The 24,988-nt window shown below is 37.9% G+C and overlaps 1 protein-coding gene across 6 annotated transcripts in view; it reads right to left on the reverse strand.

Moving 5' to 3' along the window:
* The window catches only part of SOX6 (SRY-box transcription factor 6), a 527,512-nt gene that overhangs the window by 94,472 nt on the left and 408,052 nt on the right, over nucleotides 1-24,988 (reverse strand). For 3 of the 6 annotated variants that reach the window (XM_007448581.1, XM_007448580.1, XM_007448579.1), the window contains one exon: nucleotides 23,772-23,894. The exons of the other annotated variants lie outside the window; for them this stretch is intronic. In XM_007448581.1, coding sequence (XP_007448643.1) covers nucleotides 23,772-23,894 — 123 coding nt within the window. The remainder of the gene's footprint in view (nucleotides 1-23,771; nucleotides 23,895-24,988) is intronic. 6 annotated transcript variants of the gene reach the window in all.

Genomic DNA, 24,988 nt, shown 5'->3' on the forward strand with positions numbered 1-24,988 from the left:
TTTTTTTCGCAGTACGCGGGCCTCTCACTGTTGTGGTCTCTCCCATTGCGGAGCACAGGCTCCGGACGCGCAGGCTCAGCGGCCACGGCTCACGGGCCTAGCCGCTCCGCGGCATGTGGGATCCTCCCGGACCGGGGCACAAACCCGTGTCCCCTGCATTGGCAGGCGGACTCTCAACCACTGCGCCACCAGGGAAGCCCCTCATTGACCAACCTTTTAAGCATAGGATTAAGAAAGTCCTATGAAGATCTCACAAACCCACAAATACATGTTACCTCTAGTAGTGTTTCTGGAGTTGTGTGTCCTGAGATTAGCCTTGGATCCTAGTGACACTTTAAGAACTAAGTCTGCTTAGATTCAGCACAAAACAGTAGGTCCTACCAACCAAACTCAGCCTTATGGTAAAATTCTTGAGTGTCTTTGAGTACACATGCTGGCCTATGGCCAAGACCTAAGAAATGTTTTGTGTCAGGGTCATTTTACAACACTATTGTATTTGGGAAGAAAGGCATGCTTTCCCCCCCACAAGGAGTCAAATTTACGTCAGATTATAATGGATGGTGTCACAGTGCATCTAATATTTCCCATAATGTGAAATACATGTATATTCTTTTATACCTGCTTTCTGTGATAAAATCACATAAGATCTCCAAAGGATAGCACCATAAAAAAAAGGTGAAAGGCCTTTTATTCTCATAATCACGATTTTCACATAATCATTCATCCAGTCATCACCCCCATTCATTCGTGTGTTAATTCAACAAACATACTGAGCACCAGCTCAGTCAGGTACTGTGCTAGGTATTTTACCTTTATTATTTTATTTCATCTTCAAAATAGTTATATATGATAGGAATTATTATCTATTTTAGAGTCAGTCTCACTTTAAAGCCCATGTGCTTTCTGCTTTTATATGTTAAAATAAGCTATACAGTGAATCACAATGAAACGCATTTCCTATTCCTCACCACCAGACAAGAATCATTGTCCAAGAAGAGAGATTCTGATATTGCTGCTCCTCTGAGCTCTTTTGACATCTTCCAGATGTCTCACAGCTACTTTTTCTAAAATGGCATTTCACAATCCTCAAATGGAGAAAGAAGAGTTAAGGGTACTACCAGCCACCTTGAAGGAGCAAGGGGCACAATTTTTAGCTAAACTCCCTTCTCCAACCAATCTTTGAGCCATAATAGAAGACACCTGAAATACCCTAGTGACACGTTTATCAGACTGATAAAGTAAAGAGAACAATGCAGACTATGGGTAGAAATGGGAGAACTTGATAAAAAGAGAAATTGACAGGGGCTTTAAATTGGCACCAGTGTGCTCTAGTATATGGAAACCAAAGTAAAAAAGCAGGCACAACTTCACTTGCTTGTATTCTCTTTGGAGTAAATTCTCCTGTGTTTTGTCATTTCAATTAGAAAGGGCATTTTAAAGTGGCCTGTCGGAATCTGACCCAGAGAGAAAGAAAAAAAAATTCTCCCTCAAATACAACTTGCCTATTGGTAGATAATGAAGAAAGGAAGAAAAGAGAAAAATGTTATTCTATAAAAACAGATTCAATAGGCACTAACTTGAAGATTTCAACTCTCACCTTTTTATTTACCTGATTTGCTATGGTTCCAAGTAATATCTGAGAACCCCAGGCCTCTAAGCCCAGGTTAACTCAGAGGCTGTTGCTGTGTTTCCCTGACACTACTCAGGGGCACAATAAGGAAATGTTGGAGAAACAAGCAGGGTGGGTAAGGGGGCAACCTTAAGAAAATGTCATTATTTACTTGATTGATGCTGCCTAACACTAGGCCCCAAGCCTGGCTCAGTTCTCCAGGGATATCCTGGATTTTGTTACCCTCTCAAAACAATACTGATGACCATTCCTCTGCCTACCAAGCAAGGCATGCTATAAAGCTGGATAAGTTCAGCTGTGAGGCTGTGAGAAGGTGAAACGGAGACAGGGGTAATTAAGCAGCTTGATTTAGTGCTTGTTCAGCACAGGGAAGAAACTGGGTCAGTAACAAGTCACTACAGACTGAAAGAGGGGTGGGGGAGAGAGCTTAAAAATAATTTGAAGGCGATCACAAATACTTCTACTTCTCATAAACCTCCAATGTCAACAAAATGATCCAGGAAATATAGCTGTGGTTTTATGGAAGGAAAGAACTGAAGTCCTTGTTTTCAGCATAGAAGCTACTTGTTTAGCTATACCCCTAATATTTGACACCAAAGAAAATTGGCTGTGAGGATAGGAGGTGAGAGGAGGAATAGGGGAAGAACTACTACTCCCACTTGTCACATATTGGATTAATTTCCAAGTTAATCTCCTTGCCCCTCCTGCATATTTTTCTATTGCCATATTTTCCCTTCCTATTAACCCTTCTTGTTTAACAATTCTACTCATCTTTTGAGTCTCAACTCAAAAATCACCTTCTCCTTAAAGACTTACCTGACCACTGCCTCCTTTGTGTTCCCACTATATCTCATTCTCTATCTCTGTGTACTTTCACCAAATTATGAGTTCCTTAAAGGAAGAACTGAGTCTTATTTGCTTTTATGTCCCTAGCACCTAACTTAATGCCTGACAATTAATAGATGCTCTGTTAACATGGACCATTAAAACCCCTTCATTTACCTTGTCTCTGTCTTCTTAAAATTACTATAATTTCTGCCCACACCATTTTCTTAGTATATTTTTCCTCACACCCTCTCCAAAAAGAACCCCAGAGGTGGAGGTCAGTTCTCTTCATTTCTGTCTTTTTGGACCAATAAGCATGTGAATTCATCATGTAATGCATGGATTTTCTTGCAAAGAAACACCAGATAACACAATGTTAGCAGAAGGAAGAATTGTATACATGATCTAATCCAATCCTTTTGCTTTACAGATGAAGAAAGCTAAAGCCTAGAAAAGGAAGTGATTTGCATAAGCATACCAACTTGTGAGCAGTGGGTAGAAAGAAATCTAGAACCCAAGGTTCCCTATTTTCCCCACTTGGTGTTCACAAGGACTCATTTCTCTTTGTGGTCTGTTCTCTTGGGGAAATAACTGCAAATAGTACTTTGTACTTTCTATCAGAGATTTTAGTTTGGACTACATAAAAGGGATGTTTTTCCACCATTCCCCTAAGATTTAAAGAGAAATTTATCCTACATGTACTTAAAAAGTCATCACTGGGCACCCAAGAATGATTTATGTTGTAGAATTTTATTTTAATATTTGTCTTAAAATGTACACATTTTAAAATGCAACCATAGTAATAATAATAACTAACCATAGTTAATTATAATTACATTAAGGTTTCTACAGATGTTTAAAATTAAAGTTTATGCAAAAATAAATAAAGGGACAAATTTGTCTCAGGTGAGAGCAGATCTATTTCACCCACTTTGAGACTTCTGCCATTTGTCTTCCCACAAAAAACCAAGGGAAAAATGGGACAAGCATTGACTGTAAGCCACTGGAGAGCCAAGACCTGTTTAATTCATTTCATTATCCCCTGCAGCCGGCTTAAGAATGTCAAGTAAAGAAAAATGAATTCAAAAAAGAGTTTTCCTGGCTAGAGATCATCTTGCCTATTTTCCCAAGCACTGAGTAGCTTGCTCCTCTGACGTAACTCATTGTGCTAATGGGATGGGGAATAGGGGGAATACGTTGGGTGTGCAGGAGAGGAGAAGCTGTGAAAAACAGAAAAAAGAATAGGAAAGAGGCTCAGGTCAAAGGTCCTACCCTTGAACAAAGAGAATATTTTTAAAAATTGGGAATCCATCAAATAACAGAGCACCCTGTCGTCTGCCATGAAAAAAAAAAAATCAGAATTCATTCTCTGATTGCACCAATTATATTGGAATGCACTCAGAAGAGCATTTCCTTATGAAACATAGTTGCCCAGTGCAAATAACTAAAAATAAACAAATCCACCCCCAATAGTTTTAGCAAGAAAACTCAATCTCTCGCTGCTTCTTCCAAGTATCTCTTCTTTCAGGGTGCTAAAAAAAATATGTAAATACATAATGCTTTATTTACAGAAATAAAAGTGCAGTCATTGAAACAACTGGTAATTTGGTTCTTGAAGCAAGATATTCGAAGAGGTGATAATGAGGGTAGTTGGAAATAGGCATTATGGGAATGAATCTTACTGTTTTCCTCTGTTTCCAAGAGCTGGGCAGGCAATGCTGAAGAGATCCAGCTCCCTGAATGTGCTCCAAGTGGTACAGCTTGCATTTGTAATGCTCCTTTAACTCTCTAGTCGCAAAGCCACAGCTCATCAGAGAAGTCTTAAACAAATGCATCTTGACTGCACCAACAGGATATAAATACTCATCAATGAGTCCAGAAGTTGGATGTGAAATCCAAGCATTATTTCCCATAAACTAAGTCACAAGGAATTTTTCAGTGGGTATACATATTTGAGTGCATGTGCTGAGTTTAATAAAATACTTTCAGTAAATGAATATATGTTAGGTTCCCAATACTTAAAAGCATTGTTTCTTTGTAACTGAAAGGTGAATTTCAGTTCAAGCTCATTCAAAAACTATTTATTGAGTGGCTACTACTGGCCAGGTACTATGCAAGAAATATAGAGGAGGACAGAAAAACTAAAAGAAGAGGACATTTGAATACAGACCCAAAAGAACTGAGGGAGCAAACCAGGTCATTATCTGGGGATAGCATCGCAGGCAGAAGCAAAGGATAGGTGAAAAGTCCTAAGGCCAAGGGTGTGCTTGTGCTTAGAATGTTTGAGAAACAGCAAGGAGGCCAGTGTGGCTACAGCTGAGTGAGCTGGGCAAAGGGTAATAGGTCAGGTGTCAAAAAGATAGCAAGGGGGCCAGATCATGCAGACTTTGTGTACTATCAGACAGACTTTGGATTCCATTCTGAGTTTCTGGGTTTCTAGGAAACACCATTACAACAACATGGCAGACCTGGAAATCCCTCAGCAATACCCACAGGAAAATCTGGAGATATGCCAGGGCTGCCTTGCCTTGGCCCATGATGATTGCCAAGAAACCAGATGCTATTGCTTGAAAAATATTCTACAACTGCCCAGCTTCTATGCCTTTCGATTTCCATCCATAAGGAAGCCTCCAGAAACAACATGGAATGAAGACAAATATGGGTAAGTATGCAATGAAAAAAGTTTTTAAGTTGTTATAAATATATATTTGGGAAAAAAAATGCATGAAAGTGTAATATTTTCTAAATGCTAATTCTTCCCTTTAATGAATGGACAGAACAAATGTTGCTGGTTGGAAATAAATGTGTTTATTATATGAAAATGTTTTTACTGTTTTTAAACTGTAAAGTGTTTTAAACTGGCTTATAATTTCTCAGGAGACTTTGGAAGTTTGAACACTAGAATTATGCTAATGCACAAAATTTTATACCTACAATGAAATGTACAGATTTATTTTTTAAATCTCATATTTAATAGTAACATGAGGGACTTCCCTGGTGGTCCAGTGGTGAAGAATCTGCCTTACAATGCAGGGGACGCAGCTTCGATCCCTGGTCAGGGAACTAAGATCCCACATGCCGCTGGGCAGCTAAGCCCGCGTGCCATGACTACTGAGCTTGCACGCCTCAACTAGAAAGCCTGCGGGCCGCAAACTACAGAGCCCACATGCCCTGGAGCCTGCGTGCCACAACTAGGGAAGAGAAAACCCACACACCACAACTAAAGAGAGGCCAGCGCACCAAAATGAAGTGCCCATGTGCCGCAACCAAGTCCTGATGCAGCCAAAAATAATAAATAAAATAAATAAATCTTTAAAAAATAATAATAACATGAAATGTGCATTTGTAATAAATATTGAGAGATAAGGATGTATTTTGTTTTTTATTTTATTTTATTTTATTTTGCGGTACGCGGGCCTCTCTGCTGTGGCCTCTCCCGCCGCGGAGCACAGGCTCCGGACGCGCAGGCTCAGCGGCCATGGCTCACGGGCCCAGCCGCTCCGCGGCATGTGGGATCCTCCCAGACCGGGGCACGAACCCGCGTCACCTGCATCGGCAGGCGGACTCCCAACCACTGCACCACCAGGGAAGCCCCAAGGATGTATTTTGAATTCACTTTTAAGTGATCCAGTAAACTCGGTAAGAAATAATGCAAACTATCCTATTCTTCCCTTACTCTTATATTTTCTTCTGTATTTTTAAAATTCAAATAAATGTTTTACCTTGTTTCAGAGCCACCTCCACGAACTATCATTTTCAGCCTGCAAATTATTAGTATTGCCAATTGGAGAATTTCAGTGTATTTTGCAGTATTTAAATATGCCATCTGTATCCTACAGTAATACCTATGGCTAACTCCCTAATTAGCAGAAATGAATGATACCTTATACACAGCAGCCGTAGTAAAAATCATTCAAATAGTTTGTAATAAACATATAATGTGCTTTAATGTCACTAGATATGATACTGACACCTATCTCAATGATCCACCTTGGAGAATCATTCTAGCAGATGAAGTGGGTAATGGTTAATATAAAGGACTGAAGAAGAAACTTAGAAAACTAAGGTTTATATGCTGTTATGAGAGGGAGGACAACACAGTGACTCAGGGTGCACACTCTTCAGTCACAACTTACTAATTATGTGATCTCGGGCAAGTTATTTAATCTCTCAGTGCCTTAAATTTCCACATCTTTGAAATGGGAAAATAAGAGCACCTACTCCAAAAGATTTGTTGTATGGAACAAATAAATAAGTTAATGCACATAAAATACTTATAACAGGGGCTCACCATAAAGACTCAAAACCTGTAGGCTCTTAAATCCTTATCAGTATATTCTCTTTAACAGATGTCACTCCAAAGATCTTATTCAGAAAATACTTGGCATTTTTATTCAATTTAGCAAAAATGTATTAGGAACACAAAGATGAAGAAGACAGGCTGTCTTTCAGGTGCTCAAAGCAAGAATAGGAAGGAGAGAGGAAGAAAGACACAATATGATACATTTACAAATTACTACTGAAACACCATCACTGGGAACAATTAGTTTTTTTTTTCTCCCAGATTTATGAGATATAATTGGTAAATAAAGTTGTGTAACTTTAATGTGGACACGTGACAATTTAATATATGTATCTATTGTGAAATGATTACCACAATAAGGTTAGTTAACACATCCATAACAAACAGAGTTTTGACTGAGGACAGTTAGGTAGGTTTTACTTAAAGTAAAGCCCCCTAAAAGTTTAAAAATAATCCTGTAAAATTATTTAACAACAACAACTACAAAAATCCTGAACAGAATGGACACCAATCCCTGCAACACAGGGAGTGTTTAGGCTATTAGAATTTCTGTTCTGCTTTTAGTAGTGTCTCCCCTCCCAGCCCATTCCTTTGGGCTAGTACCCAAAGACTGCTCCATAGAACTAAAATGTTCACACTAAGGGCCAAATGTAGCTTTGAGAAAGGCTTAAGGTTTATAAAATGTACCACTTCTCTGGAAAAAGGGAAACCACCCTTGGCTATTCATTTAGGGAACAGGAACTTTGCTTTGTTCTTGTTTTCATTGTCCATTGTTGGACAGAGAAAACCCCTTAAGCATTCAAAGTTCTAACTTAGGGGGGGAGTTTCAGAAATCTCAATATCTCCTCTAAGCCTACCGTAACACCTCTAGAAAACGCTCGTTATACGATGTAAAATCACAACTTTAGTTTGTTAAGAGGGCATAATTCCAAGCGGACCATGGAATATTTATGTCTCTCTGCAGCTCTTTGAAGGAATAATCTTATGTTTTTGTGCCTGTCGTGGGTCAGAGGTTCAAATCAGCACTTCTTTCTGTCACTTCTTATATGTTTTACTATAATTTACAGCTCAGCAAGAGGACTCAAAAAACAAAAGTGTCTATTTTATTTCAGCAACTAATTCTAGTTAATCAAAGATTTCCAGCCAAACAACCCAGCATGAAACTCTGCATGGAAAATACGAGGAGAACAAAGCATTTTGTCAAATAACACATCTCATGATGTAAACACATATGTCTCTTAAAGGAAATTTTATCGTTTCCACATTATCGGCATACAAAAGGAGCATTCTTGTCGCAGACCTGGTGCGACTGTGGAGTCATCGTCATTGGAAACAAGAGCCTGATTAGGTTCCCACACAGATATGAATAGACTTTCCTTTCTTCGTGAAATAGCTGCTTTTATTCCTTTTTACAACAGACTGGTAATTGTCACCCTAAAAACACTGAATTGTACTAGGGCAACATTGGTTTCTGCTCTTTTTTCCCATCTTTTTAGAATCAGCCAATAACATTACTATCCCTTCTGGTTGGTCCTCTTCTGGAAAGTCTGAGTTAATCCACAGCTGTGTGAATGTGAAAAAGGGACACAGCAGGCTAAGTCTGTTGGGTCTCTTGTCTACTAATAAAGTGCACAGTCTGCAGGACAGATGTTAAGAAGATCGGTTAAATAAGTCAGTGGCAGAGATCCTGACCTCTGCCAAGGAACATTTTATTATTCCAGAAAGGGGCATAATTGCAAGGCATTAACAATTAGAAGAACCGTAGCTTTTCTTTATAGATTTTACTCCTTGCTTCATCATTTGGTTGAAATATAGTATCAAGGCCCATTCACTGAGAAGCAATGTGCTAAATATGATGGGGTTTAGTACAAACTGCAGATTACAAGATTTCCCCAAATCCCGGGGAAATGGTTGGACCTTGGCTTTGCTTCCATCTTAAACAGTTTTGTTTATTCTGCACTATTTGTACAGTTTCACTTGCCACAGGGTACCATTGCACTAAAGGGACTATGAATCTTAACAAACGTAGTTTCCTAACTACTGAATCTAGTGTAATGGGAAATGTAAAGTAGAGATCAAATTAATAGAGGAATATCACATCATAAAGTTGTTCTCTATACTCTGCTTAGTCAGGGGGGAGGGCAGAGTCCCTAAAGCACATTTCAGGTGTGGCCACGGAGGATAACGGAACAAACAGAACTGCCAGGGGGTGGAGCTAGGGGCACAGAACACCAAATTTCCAGAAAGTGGAATCAGAACCAAATCAGAAACATTACCCATGCCCAGTGGTATCTCAGAATTACCACTTTACCACTTATGGTTTGAATAAATTATGTCTACCACATGCATTGCAAATTCCCAAGTGTGGTGTAAAAGGCACTTTGTGATCTGACCCCTCGCTTACCTTTCCAATCTCACCTCCTATTGCTCTTGTACACTCAGCCTGTGCCAGACCATTTGCTGTTTTCTGAGCGTGCCATGCTGTCTAGTGCTTCTACACCGATGGGCAGACTGTGCTCTTTGTCTGGAGTGCTTTTTATCTCCTCTGTATCTCTGCCACTCTGATTCCTTCTCCCATAAACCTAGAGAACTTCTACTCTCCTTTCGAGATTCATTTTAACATCACCTCATCCATGAAGATTGCCAATACTTCCCCAGGTAGAGCTTAACACTTTCTCCTCCCATGGCATTTTTATTTTGGAAACACATTTACTTTAATAATTATCACATTGTTTACCAGACCGTGGGCCCTCTGAGGGCAGGGATCCAGTTCTATCCAGTTTAGTATCCCCCAAATAGAGAAGAGTACTTATTACACAGTAGGCACTTAATAAACACGTGGGGAATTAATGTATGAGTGAACTAATTAAACAATTAATCATTTTTCATGTTTATATAAATTTACATTCTGGCCTTGTCACTACTACCAGTACTGTTACAGGGTCTTATACTTTAATATTCCTCATTTTGTTTTTTTAAAGGAGAATCTTCATTAAGTTGGGACATTCAATTGTAAAACATATATCTCTACAGAACCTCATCCCTGCCCACCCCGACTTAGAATCAGCAGAAGCATGAGATATATTTTCCTCTTGGCCATACGTTTACATTCAGTTTTTCATCCAAAATTTATTTACAAGAAGTCATAAAATTTAGTTCTTCGCACTGTTCCCTCACAATTCTACACACCCTAACTCAGGCCACTTAACAAGCTGTGTAGCCTTGGTCAAGTCAATCTATCTCTCTAGGCCTCAGTCTCTTCAACCATAAAACCAGAAGATTCATATGATACTTGACAGTATGTGAAGCATCTTTCACAAGCATTTTCTTATTTATTTCTCACAACTGCTCTATGGGGATAGGTATCCCCATCTCCATTTAATAGAATTTGGGTATAGAAAGATTAATTTGCTCAAGCTCATGGAGCTAGTGGTAGAGTTAGGATCTGACCTAACTCTAGGGCTCTAAACGCCTTTCTGGCTCTGAAAATCTATGCAGTTTGACAATCTCATTGTCTATTTGTGAAGGCTTTTCTTTCAATATTGTGTCACTCTTTCTTTTTTCTAATTAATTAACTTTATTTATTTATTTATTTATTTTGGCTGCGTTGGGTCTTCGTTGCTGTGCGTGGGCTTTCTCTACTTGCAGCGAGCAGGGGGCTACTCTTCGTTGCGGTGCACAGGCTTCTCATTGCAGTGGCTTCTCTTGTTGCGGAGCATGGGCTCTAGGTGCACGGGCTTCAGTAGCTGTGGTGCGTGGGCTCAGTAGTTGTGGCTCGCGGGCTCTAGAGAGCAGGTTCAGTAGTTGTGGTGCACGGGCTTAGTTGCTCCGCAGCATGTGGGATCTTCCCGGACCAGGGCTGGAACCCGTGTCCCCTGCAGGTGGATCCTCAACCACTGAACCACCAGGGAAGTCCTGTGGCACTTTTTCTTGATTGGTGACAAGTCCAGTTTAAAGTACCTTAATTGCTGCCTGATCATCACTTCTTGCTAAAGAGCCCTGCACTGGGCCTCATGCTTTTTTAACTTAGGTGAGGTCATCAGGCATAGGCATTAAGACAAAAAGATTTCAAAGAACCTATACACAACCAGCTTGGCCAACCAATAAATGAGTATACTTGTATACACACATACCAAATGGTCAGCCATACCTTATCTGTTCTTATCACTTTGAAGTATTGCTTATTTAATTGCTTTCGTCCCTAGGCTATTACTATACTATAAGAGGACAGGGACTTGTTTAGCTTGCTTGCCTAACAGAGTACCTTAAGTACATAGTACGTGTTCTAAAAATATGTTGAATTAATGAAGTAATAAGAGAGATACAAGTATAAGGATGTGGAAAGAAATGGTGTTTATGTTACTTCATTTAATCCTCACAACATGGGAGGTTTCATTATCCCCATTTCATAGCTGAGGAGACTGAAGTTTAGAGGACATTAGCTCATGGTCACATAGTTCTTTTAACCGAAGAGGTCTTGTGGAACCGATTTCTTGAAACCTCAAGCCATTCACTATCGTATAGACAGAAAGCATGTCAGAGAACAAGCTAGCTACTAAATAAAGAGTGAGCATGTTGTTCGAATACACAGTGGCAGATCATCACCTGATGATATATGTCATTTTCCTGTTTCACAGTGAGGTATATCTATATTTGGTGTTAAGTGTTCATAATCAGTAAACGTGGCAGAGGTGGATCTAAAATCAGGAATAGTATGGTTGGATATAAATGAGTTATATATGACTATTTTGTTCTGCAACTAAGCAATGCCTCTTTATTAAAACCATTGATAAATGGATGGAAAAGTGGAGGACTTTCACCCAAATCAGTCACATCTAGGCCTCTACTTTCTCAACAAAGCTTCTCATTCTTGCTCTCACTCTCTCTGTTGTGCTATGTCTAAGCCAGTGATATAACTATGCATTCATTATTCAGGGACTGCCCCTTGGGCCCTGGAGCAAACACTTCCTAGGAGGTGAGGAAGACGTTCTGAGCAGGTGAGCACTTCAGAGAGGAGTATCTTTTTCTACGTGGTCTAAGGAGCTCCTAAACTCTGGAGGGCAATCCCAGTACACTGAGGGCTGGTTGGGGCACATGCTCCACACCATTTAGTGACAGTGAGTGTTTCTCCTTCCTTTTTTTTTTTTTTAATTATTTGCTTTTTTATTTTTAAGCAGAACTAGCAATAATCCATTGAGAATGTGATGCTAAACCACTTTTCCTATAGAGTTTTTAAACTGGGCCTCTGAGAAGGAGTTTGATACAATTCAATGACTGAAGTAATACCTTTGTCCATTTGAGCATTAAATGGCCCGTTGAAATACAGCTTAGTTATAGAGGGAATTTCAGAAAATAGTACTTTCTAATTTTTTTTTTTTTTTTTTTAATTTCTCTCCCAGCTGACTAGAGCAGAGCTTGGAAAATGAAAAAAGAGCTCAGTCTCTTTCCACAGCCTCTCAGGTCAGTCTCTCACCAGTGTTAATTAAATATAACCCCCTTAGAATACTAAAGGTTAAGTGAGAGCAACATAGCGTTCTTCTCCAATATATTACTGTGAACACAAATGACCATAATCTGTTTATAAGAAGGCTTCTTTGAACACAGAGGTCTCATTAATGAAAAATTGTGAGAGGAAAAGCAGCATAATGTGACAACTGTTCATCACAAAATACATTTTAAACTAGCCATTTCCACATCTATTGTGCTTAAATAACACATATCATAAAGGAAATTGGTGTAATAGATGGTTTCAGCTCTGGGTAGCAAATGCAGACCAGTTTTCAGTGTGATAAAGTGAAACTGAAAAAGCCAGTGCATGGTTCAGTCAATCTCTTAAAGTCTTCCTTCCCCTCAAGCTAGAGAACTTTTCCCCAGCAACTACAAGCATCAGTACATTTTCACTTTTTTTAGCAGATGCTGTATCTTCAGTGGCACACCTTGACCAAACTTTCTAAAATTAGAAAACTGCTGAAATAATGGTTCTATACTAGCCGTTTTAAATTAGAAAAGTCTCTTTAAGCTACCGGGTTTATGGCTCTAAAAAGTTTCATATACTGTCCAGAGGTGTCTGTAAATTAAATCATTTAAAATAAAGCTCTTTAATACTCTATAATTAGTCTTGTCTCTCTGAACATGGCTTTACTGTAAATGCTCCTTCCTGACTCTTCTATTGTCCCAAGATTGCGGAGAAGAAAGCAGCCAAGCGATAATTCAATATTATTGCCGCTTCGGTGCCCTAATCGCTTAAAGAGCAGCAAAGACTCTACGCTCTCTGCCCCACAGCTCCCACAGCCTCCTGGCCCGAGGCAGGCTTCCCGACCCAGCAACGTCCAGATGTCAGGAGGAATCCCCAGCTCCTGATGCAGCAGGCGCTCCATTCCAGTGTGGTCGAGCATCTGCTTCATCTGCTGGCATGCAACTGGCCGGATGCACTCAGACGGCAGCACAGGCTAGGCACGGGTAAGGACACACTCCCCAGCCACTCCAGGAGACTCATCAAAACTGAAATGTTAAGACAGGCCCAGAAACTCTCAAAAGAATAGAGCTCAGCATTCAGCGAAAACATTCTAAGCATTTTCCTCAAAAGGAAGCTACAGAATAAGACATATTTCACAGTAATTCTTATATTGGTTAATTCTATTAGGCTTGAAGCTTCTTCTGGACAGTTAACTAGAAATTTGGAAAAACACATGAACTCTTTGAGATCCCAAGAATGTGATGTTGGCTTTGAATTTTTCCCCTTTATAGTTCAATTAGATTATTTTTAATTCACTTGAATATTATAATAAGAGGAGAATAAGTCATGCAGGAAAGCTTCTAAATGACTGTGCTTCCTACATACCTACATACAGCACAGTTTAAAGCAAAGAATCCTGATGAAAAAGTAAATTTTAAAATGCACTTAAACCACGCATTATGGCCCTGTTTTGTTTAATAGATAAGTAATCTGGTCCAAGTCACTTCCATCTGAGCCTCATTTTCTTCTTCTAAAATATGGGGATAATATTAAAGCATATTTATTATAAAGCCTAAACATAAATTGCTTATTAAACTTTAAAATACTATGCAATACGTATTATATACATGTATGTATACATATATATGTAGGTATACGTATATACATATACATACATACATATAATATTCATACTATTCTTAAATCTGTTTTGTTTAGTTTTGTTTTCAGAAAGAAAGGCAGGCTTCCTTTGTAATATCCAAGTCACACATCAAATACAGGTTCTCTGCCAAGAGTGATTCCACTCATCCTATGGGATCTCAACATATAGCATCCTATAAAAACTAATAAACAGCTCCCATGTCCTCACCAAATTTCATATTTACTTCACTTGGAAATATAGATTTATACACTATTATAGTCAGAAATAATATTACTTTACTAAAAGCCAGAGTATATGGTGTGCTTAATACAATTGAGAAAATGAGCCTGAGGAGAACTGTGACTGTTCTAGCCAGAAGTGACTGACTAGAATAAAAGTCTTAGTTTTGAAGATCAAAGCAAAGCAAAGAACTCAGGATAAACAATCATATAGGTCTCAGTCTTTTTAAACCTGCACGTACAGGTTCAGGTGGACAGGTAGACAGGTAGGTGGGATATTTCTGTTAAGACGAGTAAGATTTGCAATCCCAACTCTTTATTAAATATTTCTTTCCTTATTTTCTCTTTCCCCAGCTAGAATGCAAACTCCCTAGGACAAGGACTTTGTTTTACACAGGTTTTCTAAATCTCACTCTTTCCCCGCTAGAATGCAAACTCCCTAGGACAAGGACTTTGTTTTACACAGGTTTTCTAAATCTCAGCACTACTGATAGCTGGGACTGGATACTTTTTGGTTGTGAGGGGCTAAACTGTGCATTGTAGGGTATTCAACAGCATCCTTGACCTCTACCCACTAGATGCCAGTAGCGTCTCCACCCCCACCCCAAGTCATAACAATCAAAACTGTCTCCAGACGCTGTCAACTGAACTCTAGTGGGCAACATTGCCTCCGGTTGAGGACTACTGGTCTAGAACAGTACCAGGCACGTTATAGCCACTAAATAAATACTTGTTAAATAACCGAATAAGTAAATTTGTTGTTTCGATTTTCACACAAACTTTTTCAAATTTCCTGAGCATGATCATTTATAAGCTTCCTTTTTAAAAAAATGTTTTGATGCAACTCCAAGAGACAATAAATTTCATGACACTGTCACAGTCATTCAAAGCTAACAGGTATAATTTCAAGTAATAGGAATTTTAAAAGAAAAGATGTAATACTTCATTATTTGTTTAATTTAAATGAATAAGTGAATTAGAGTGAAAACCTGATAAATATCCCCCAAATAGATTTTCTAGATTAAAAGCAGCTCTGTTCCAATCTGGCTTCAAATGAGCACTGTATGTTTGCACTTTGGAGGGTCTGAGATAGTCAACACATATACATTTTAAGCAATAAAATTTGTACCCATATCTTTTTTTTTTTTTTTTTTGAGTTCATTCTGCTCCAGAGTAAACAGCATTAGGGAAATTACTGATATCAAGGATCATGGACTAGGTTAATATATATTATGACATCAAAGGTTGTTTACAGGTATTATAGCTGGTGCTATAAGAGAAACACACAGTAAGAAATGAACTCAGTGCAGTATACTGGAAATTAAGAATTTTCACTGAGCCTTTACTTCACCAAATGACCAAGAGGGTGGAAGCCCTGGGAAATAAATTTAGCTGTTTCCTCCATTTTTGTCTACTAAAAGGAAATGTAAATATTTAGCTAAACCAGCATTAAATGACTATAAATATAAAGGAATTGGTACTTATACAGCTGGAAAAAAAAAGAATGTTAAATTAATTCCTCTCAGTGTGACTCAAGATGGCTGTACTGATGTCACCAGTTATGAAAGGAATGAAAGAAGGAAACATATGACTTTTTTATCCATACAGCAACCAGTACAGTAGATGTTTAGTACACAGTAGGTGTTTAGTGCTTGTTTACATTTTAATTGAGAAAATAATCCATTATTAGTGCCATTTAGGCTTGGAAGATATATAAGGGAATCTGGTTATTATCTTAATCCTAATGATCTAGAACAGTCAAAATAAAGCAAGATGGTTTCAAATCAGTACGGAGAGCTTAAATTGTTATAAATATTCCCTGAATTTCCATTTTATATGGATTTGCATAAACATGCATACCTGTAGGATATGAACTTTTCTACAAGTAAAACAGAAAGGAAGAATTGGCAGAATAGTAGTAAGTATCTGCTAGCTCTACTGGTCAGAAGTTTTATCCCTCTACTGGGGCACACCTATGAGGGGAATCTATCCAGCTATGTGTAGCTTCTCAACCCTTTTAAATTAAAATATCACTTAAAAATACTTTTGGGGCTTCCCTGGTGGCGCAGTTGTTGGGAGTCCGCCTGCCGATGCAGGGGACACGGGTTTGTGCCCTGGTCCGGGAGGATCCCACATGCCGCGGAGCGGCTGGGCCCGTGGGCCATGGCCGCTGAGCCTGTGCGTCCGGAGCCTGTGCTCCGCAACGGGAGAGGCCACAACAGTGAGAGGCCCGCGTACTGCACACAAAAAAAACAAAAACAAAAAACAAAAAACAAAAAAACAAAAAAAAAACTTTTGGATTAGAAGAATTAAAATGTCCATACTACTCAAAGTGATCTACAGATTCAATGCAATCCCTATCAAAGGCCCAATGGAATTTTTTACAGAAATAAAAAAAAACAATCCTAAAATTCACGTGCAACCACAAAAGACCCCAAATATCCAAAGCAAACTTGAACAAGAACTAGAGGTCTCACACCTCTTGATTTCAAAATATATCACAAAGCTATAGTAATAAAAAAAATGATACTGACATATAATGGCTATATAGACCAACGGGAACAGAATAGAGAGCCCAGAAATAAGCCTACACAAATACAGTCAAATGATCTTTGACAATGGTAACAAGAATACCCAGTGGGGAAAGGATAGTCTCTTCAATAAATGGCACTGGGAAAACTGAATATTCACAAGCAAAATAATGAAATTGGACCTTTATCTTAAACCATACAAAAAAAAAAACAATTGCCTTGAAATGGAAGACTTAAATGTAAAAGACTTAAATGTAAGGCCTGAAACTTTTGGATATATCTCCAAAGGAATTGATATCAAGATTTCAAAGAGGTATCTTCACTCCCATGTTCACTGCAGCATTATTCACAATAGTTAAGGCATGAATGCAACCTAAATGTCCATTGATGGATGAATGGATAAAGAAAATGTAATATGTACATAAAATGGAATATTATTCAGCCTCAAAGAAGAAGGAGGAAATTCTGCCATTTGCAACAACATGGATGAACTTGGAAGACATTATGCTAAGTTAAACCAGACACAGAAGATAAATACTATGTGATACCACTTATATGAGGAATCTAAAATAGTCAAACTCATAGAATCAGAGAGTAGAATGGTGGTTGCCAGGGGGTGGGAGAGGGGAAATGGGAAGTATTAGTCAAGGGCACAAAGTTTCAGTTATGCAAAATAAGTAAATCCTAGACATCTACTGTATAACATAAAGCCTATAGTTGATAACACTGTATTGTATATTTAAAAACTTGCTAAGAGGGTAGATCTTACGTTAAATGTTCTTATCACACAAAATAGTAATAATAATTATTATTATTATTATAATAATGGTGAGAGGAAACTTCTGTAGGTGATGGGTGTTTATGGCATAGATGGTGGTATGGTTTCACAGGTACATACTTACCTCAAAACTCATCCAGTTGTATATATTAAGTATGTGCAGCTTTTGTATGTCACTCATACTTCAATAAAGTGGTTTAAAAATGTTTTTGTTCTGCTCAGTCTCTTCTGTTACCCAACACGACAAAATATTTCATCACATCTTTTTCTGATTTAAATTTCGTGAATGTTGCATATCCTGACTTATTCTGTGGTTGGAAACTGGAGTGAAGCATTTTCTAAAACACTAGAATGTTTTGCTTTCAACCCTTCCCCTATGTTCTTAATCACATCATCTCTCTTAATTTCAAGGTAGCTCATTATAACACATAAGCATACAATATATGATACATGATACCAACCAAACAATACCTCAAAACTCCAGTTTGGTAAAAACAGGAATAGGAATACCTGTCATTATTTTAGAAACCACTGCATGTTACAAGCAGTCTGTTTAAATACAAGTATTCAGATACTGGGAGTTCCCTGTTGTGTGTATTAATTAGTGAGGCTGGAGCTAAATGAATGTTGGTGGAGATGTTACACTACGAAAGATAGAGGACGGCACGGATTTTGTAATTCCAAGGTCTTGGGCTCCTACTAAACCATCTCTGTGAATACAGCTAACCATCCCATCAATCAAATAACTTAAACACAGGGATTAACAGAGCTTGGTGAGAAGAGCCATACTCTCTCAACTTTTAGATACTACCTGAAAATCAACTGAAGATAAAATTTCTAAGAGAAAATCGAGTTTACCCAATGTTTTAAGTGTTAGTAATGTTGTAAGTGGTAGTATAAACTTATTCTGCTTCGTTGAATAAAATAAGTCAGATTTCCAAACACTAGGAAATGTCTTAATATTTTGCATCTTTCTCTGATCTGCCTATATTTTGTTAATCTCCATCAAGATTCACTTGACACCTGCCATTTTTCTTAAGAAGCCTACCTAGAAATGAAAAGTTGTTTACATGAAATAATCCCTCCTAAAGACAGAGCACTTGGCTGAACATATCCCCCCCCCCAAAAAAAAAATTTCCAAAGAAGCTTGAGTCCCAGATTGCCACCAAAAGAGAGAATTCATTAATTCATTCATTTTACCAACTACTGTCCCAGGCAACATTGAGGATTCAACAGTAAACAAAATAGACAGAAATCCCTGAATTCAGTGACACATTCTGAATCAGAGCTAGATCAGAGCTGCCCCTCAGAAGCACTTAGGCAGCAAAGCTAGAGTAGAAATGACTGCTTATTGGGATGTTGGTAAGGTTTTTCCTATTCTGATAATACATTTTTGTGGAAATCTAATACGTGCCGCGTTAACCCATTTACTATTCACAACAACCCTGGGAATAAATATTATCCCCTTTTTACAATGAACAAACTGAAAAAAGAAGGTTATTTGAGAGCAGTATAGGACAACATAGCAAGTAATAGCGGAAACTCTAATCCAAGATTCTGATTCCAAAATGGAGCTCATTCCATTAGCTCATCTAATCCCAGCGGTAATGGTCCTCCCAAATTCCATCACACTCTTAAAGCCAAAGTGGGTGAGAAAAGGCTGATTATGAGAAAAGCAAGCATTTCCCCTCAAAGCACAACCCCCTGGTTGGCATCCTCAGAACAAGCTTTGAATCAGTGCGTTCCTTTTTCTCTATCAGGTAGCTAGCAATAGGTCACTCTAATCAACTCTTTATTCACCCCTCTATTAGAAATCACAACCTCCAAAGCCCGCTCAGCCCAGCTAACTCACCCTCTCATTCCTCCACAGAACTGAGGCGTGTTTACGATTTCAAACAAGAAGACAGGGTTTGAGCCAGAGAAGAGCGTTATATATAATATCATAAAGATTCAGGCTGGAACTAAAATAGAAATAGAGCATATTCTCAGTGTTGATGGGCACTTCTTCACTTTCCAGTTGTAGTATGAAAACTGACAATATCATTTAAATAAAATACGTGTTTTTATTCATTTTTGCAAAATTTCTATTGTTCTCCTCCATCTTTGCAAACTTCGCAAGACTTTAATAGTTTCCTTTAAGAATAACTTACGGTTGATTGATAGGTTTTTCTAGTGTTTTGAGGCTCTGATTATACTCCTTTCCTCAAATCTTCCCCAAACTACACATAATACCCATCAAATAAAAGTGAAAATATATTTATATTGATTTTTAAAATTTTCATATTTACTTCCTTTCATTTAGGCTACCACCCATACTGTCATTATAAGAACTTGGTTAAAATATGTTCCAACTAAAGCTTGGTAGGCTTTGAATGCTAGATAAAAATCATTCTCTGCAGCTAATGAAGACAGAAACTCTGCTGTAACAATATTAAGTTTGTTTTCTCTGGTGATTCAGAGAAGTGAGCAATCTGTCAGTAATACATTGAGTGAAATTACTTGTCTTGTAGGAATAACTGCTGACAGTCACTTTATTTCAGGGCTGACCCAAACATCTCCCTGCTGACAAACAAATTACTATGTCTAACTTTCAAAAGGTAACTAGCTTGTTTCTAATTTTGATTGGTCTCTCAGAATCCCTTATACATACACTCAGTCCCATCCTTCATTGTATTAAAAAAAAAAAAAGCGACAAAAAGTGTTTTGGGGGGACAGGTTTGAATTAATGAGTTAAAAAAAAAGTAAAGGAAGAAAACCCTATCGTTTGGAACTAAGAAAAAGAACTGTTATTGCTTCATTCCAAGACTGTTACACAGATAACACTAGTAAGTGTGTCTACTCTACATTAAGACTGGCAGTGCCACCAATGACTGACTGGGTGAGTGAACACATTACCGAGACAGTATTGTAGGAATTAATTTTCTTCAATAAAGTGATTTTTAAGGCTCATGTACTTCACAATCTAAACATATGTCACTGTTTCATAAACAAAATAAATGGATTAAAATAATACATTACCAATATGCTGACATGTGGAGATAGTTTAATTAGAAATTCTTAAACTGTGTGATATTTAACTGTTGTATTTGCTAAAGAGAAGCATGCATCATTTAATAAGACAGCATGAGACAGGTGCATTACTTTGCATGATATGGTACCAGATTGTATTTAATATAAACTATGAGGCAACATTACTTCCAATTAAAAAACAAAACCAAATTACTTTAGGTACCTATCACATTGAAAGTAACAACAAAAAATGAATCAGTACATTAAAATCACTCTTTAGTTAAAAAAAAAAGTGTCATTCTGAGCTTAGTTTCTGAGACAATATTTCTTCAGAAACAATCTAACATCTTAGCTATTTAAAGGCCATATTTACATGACTGCCTCATTATACTGGTCCCCCCCTTTTGACTTACTTGAAGGACCAATGCTAACATAGCTGAGGAAAGCAAATGGCAACTGGTCCTGAAATTTATACGGGTAGAGAACTGGAATAAGTAGCAATATAATATATTGTTTACTGTAGCAAGTGCCCCTCTGTTCTCTAAAGGTCAAAAGCACTGTAACCTTAGAGTTACAGTTTCTGATTGTTCCCAGGGTTAAATACATTATCAAAATTAATGGTTCAAGCCCCTCAACCTTCAGATATATGAGTATTCATTCATGCCTCCATCTGCTGAACTGTTCAACTAAAAATAGCATTCTTTGGCCTTCTCTCTCCTAATATTGTGCTCCTGAGGCAGAGAAAACCATGCCTTAGATCAGCACGGAGTACCAAAAAAAAAACCAAAAAACAAAAAACCTTTTCTGTGTCTTTCTTATTTTAAAGAAAGAAAGAACTGGAATATACTAACGTAAGGAGGATCTTTCCACTTTAAATACTTTTCCTCTGCCTGATAACAAAATTTCAGGCTTCCAGAGTATAACTATACTGTTAAGATTACCCAGGCTCATTAATGTTAAAAGTGACAACCTTTGAAGGACAAATTAACTGTACATCAGGTAGAGAGGACCACTTCTGAGCAATGCAGCAGGGTGTGCGTGGAGGTGGTGGTAGTATATATGTGTTATGGTCTTTCTTCCTAAGAATCTCTGATTAGAAATAAAACCCATTAACATAATTGTAATGCTTAGTATCCACAATTTATCATGATCCTATCCACAGCTGACACAGCTGTGGCATTTAGCTTGTCAAAGGAATGGAGAAAACCCTGGCTAGAAAAGAAAGTAGACTTTAAAATCAATAAAGCAAGATATTATTAAATTTTCTCTCTACTTTTGCTCAAGATTTAAAATGTTAGTGTCTATAGCAGGTTAGATATGGGTGTCCACTGTGCAGTTCATGGAAGTCCCAATAAACGTGCTATACTCATACCAGGATAGTTTGAGAAACCTGCCTTTCAAACCAGGTCAATCTTTTCTAAGCAAAGGTTTCCTGACATGCAAGGAAAGGTACAAAAAGTGGAAGCTAGAGAACAGAGCAAGAATAAAAAAACAACAAAAAAACCCAGGAAACTCTCAAACCACCCCAAACTTACACTGCAAAGCTATGAGGGCCCCCTGCCTTACCAGATTCTGTATTTAGTCTCATTCAAGTGGCAGGCATGTGGCATATGTTGTGCTCCTAGATCCGCATTGCTACAGCACTACACGGATCTGGCACTCACATATATGACATCATGGTTTCCAGAAACCCAACAGAAGCCAGATTTGACAGCATCAGGGGTCTGTGATGGTGGGGGGAAGAGAAGTAAACCTAAGTGAAAGTTAGTACAAGAAGACACTGGGTAGAAAACTGGCTAAGGGAAGGTTGATGGGATAGAACTCAACACCTCAAGAGAAAATAAAAGTCAAGAGGAGAGGAAGTTTTGAATTTGAGCCAAGGCCACTTGCTTTTACATCCTTTCAAGCACTTAAAAATTTAACAAACTACCTGTCCTGAGTAGGTAAGCTTGCTAACTGCCATCACACAGAAAGGCTTGTTCTTAACGTCCAGTTATCTCACTGCTTGCCAATCCTAAGCACAGTAGATTTTTAGAACGTCCAGAAATATGGCACCCTCTCTACAGCCAAAAGAAAGCCTTAGAAAAGAAATCCCTTCTGGCTGTATAGAAGACAGCAGATATTCTAACAGTATATATGCCTTGTCATGTCTGGGTGGAAACCCCCTATATACTTCTTAAAATCAAAGGGAAAGGGAAAGGAAGAAGGCAAGCAACAAGGTCTGAACTCTTCCTTAGGCTACTTCCAAGGTGTCCTTTGATCTTGTCCTCTTCCTTCTTCTTCTTAGAAGTGAGCTTTCTCTATCATTTTCCAAAAATGCAGATTTAAAAGCAACAGAGACGATAATGTCAAAGGGACACTTTATTGATCACATAGTAGTTGATATGTATAGACGGACAGAGCCCATAGGAGCTGAATATACAACTGTGTTAGATGTAATTGTTTTCTTCTTTTTAAACAGGGTTTACCATCCTAGGTTAGAACATAAATGTAGTATTAGATCTAACCCAGAAAGTTAAAGTGTATTTCAGTGTGAGATAACCTGTCTCCTTTTTTTGTGACTCAACAGATAGCTGGCAACCCTCCAGCAACTGATAGTCCCCCGAGAGGTACTCCAATGATATAGGAGAGGAATTAAGCATGATAATGGAGAGAGGAGGACTGGGTCCCTATAGGAGAAAGGGGTTTGGTTTTCAAAAGAGCCATATGAGCCATCCTCTCCCATGTAGTAAGAATATCCCACAAAAACAACAAAGAGCTTTATTGAAAGTTAAATATGAAGGGGCTACTATAGTAGTTTATGTCAGGCCGAGGCACCCAACCTCACTTCAGCCAGAGGAAACTAAATTTGAAAACCTGAATCTGGTAGAGTTAGAAATCCTGGATAATAACTCTGACTCCAAGAATATTTCGTAACCTTGGTTAAATAACTTGACCTCTCTGAACCTCCATTGTTTTGTCTTTGAAAGCAGAATTATGTTTTGTCAACTCCATAGGGTTGTTACATGGTCAAATGAGTTTTTTTTCTTTTAATGTTTAAGTGTTTTTTAACTACTGTGCAGCATTATACATTAAAAAAAGAGTAAGGGAAATAAAGATGGTTTTGAAAGCACTCATAATGTAAAGAATTTGCCTAAATATATAGCAATAAACAATGTATTTCAGAGGCATTGGTTTGGGGTTTGCCTTTTTCTCTGAAAGAAAAAGGAGCAAAAATGAGCCTCCTTAGGAATGAGAAAAAGGGAAAGATTATGTTTTAGTGTTTAGGTTGAGTGTTTGCTACTTTTTAAAAAAAGCCTAGAATATGACTGAACAATCCAGTCCCCCACCCAATGAAGCACCAATGGAAGTATTCATACCTCAATCTGTTTGTGGTTGTAAGAGTGGCCACCACCATGTTCAAAGGTGTCCAAACTCCTGCCAAAACGGTCACTTAGGCCCTTTAGCCTTGGGTTAATTTGTGGGTGGGAGACATGACCTTTCTGTTTAGTAGCATATTCAGAAAAAAAAAAAAAAAAGACAAAACATACTGTCAGAACTCATGAAACAGAACACATATTTCTAAACCCAGGGTACTGACCACACCAAAGAATAGAAAGTAGGTTTAGGACCCAGATACTCTCTTTCACAGAAACTTGATTATAGGATCAAATTGCTTTCTTATTTTTGCCTCTGACTCAAGAAGACACTCAATAGCATAGCTATGGAAAAAGGAGAAATAGATTAGATTGATTATGAGTGAGGTTTCTTTTTATATTTTTACCAACTGCAGTAAGTTCCCCTGTCAGTAGTAGAGAAGGTGAGGGTTTAGAAGAGAGGTAGGGTTGCTGCTTTCATTAGGCAAAATGTCTAGCTCTGCTAGGCAGTCCATAATGGACGACATCTTCAAGACTTTCTGGATGAGGCTTATGACAAAAACTTCTCAAAGTACTGCAAAAATTCTTTATTTGTAGACCCAGTTGAAGATACTTAAAATGATACTTTTTCACGGTAAAATATCTGTACATTTTTTACGTTCAAGTCATATGAGTAATAGCAAAGAAGAAACAAAAATGCCTAGTTAGATGCTATTCCCTAGACTATTTAAGAAAATTCAAAAAAAAAAATCACAGTAAATTATAAGAATAAAATACTATCTCTATCCACTGTATTGAAATTCAAGTTACCATACATTTTCTAAATGTTCAAATACTGAAGGTTTAACCATTATTTTAATGATATTATCTTTTTGTGTTTTTTTTAAATATACACTCATATTTAAAGTCAATTTCCTATTAAGATGGCAGTGTTAGAAGGGTATAAAGATTACTTAGTCCTATTGTTAACCCCCCACCCCGCACCATTTTACTATGAAGAAGAGAAGGTGCAAGTGATTTTTTAATTTAGCTTCCGAAACACTTTCTCTCCAATTTTAGTTCCTTAGGTAAAGAACACTAACCCAGAATTTGGTCAGACACCATGCCCAGACTTTTGACCTGGCATGAGGATGAGGACGAGAATACATATATTCAGGAGCAAAGTGTTCACATTTTCCAAATAGTTAAAGTAATTTGGTAATAACAACCCCCTATTCTAT

This window comes from Lipotes vexillifer, unplaced genomic scaffold (genome assembly GCF_000442215.2).
Source record: "Lipotes vexillifer unplaced genomic scaffold, Lipotes_vexillifer_v1.1 scaffold519, whole genome shotgun sequence".
NCBI lineage: Eukaryota > Metazoa > Chordata > Mammalia > Artiodactyla > Lipotidae > Lipotes > Lipotes vexillifer.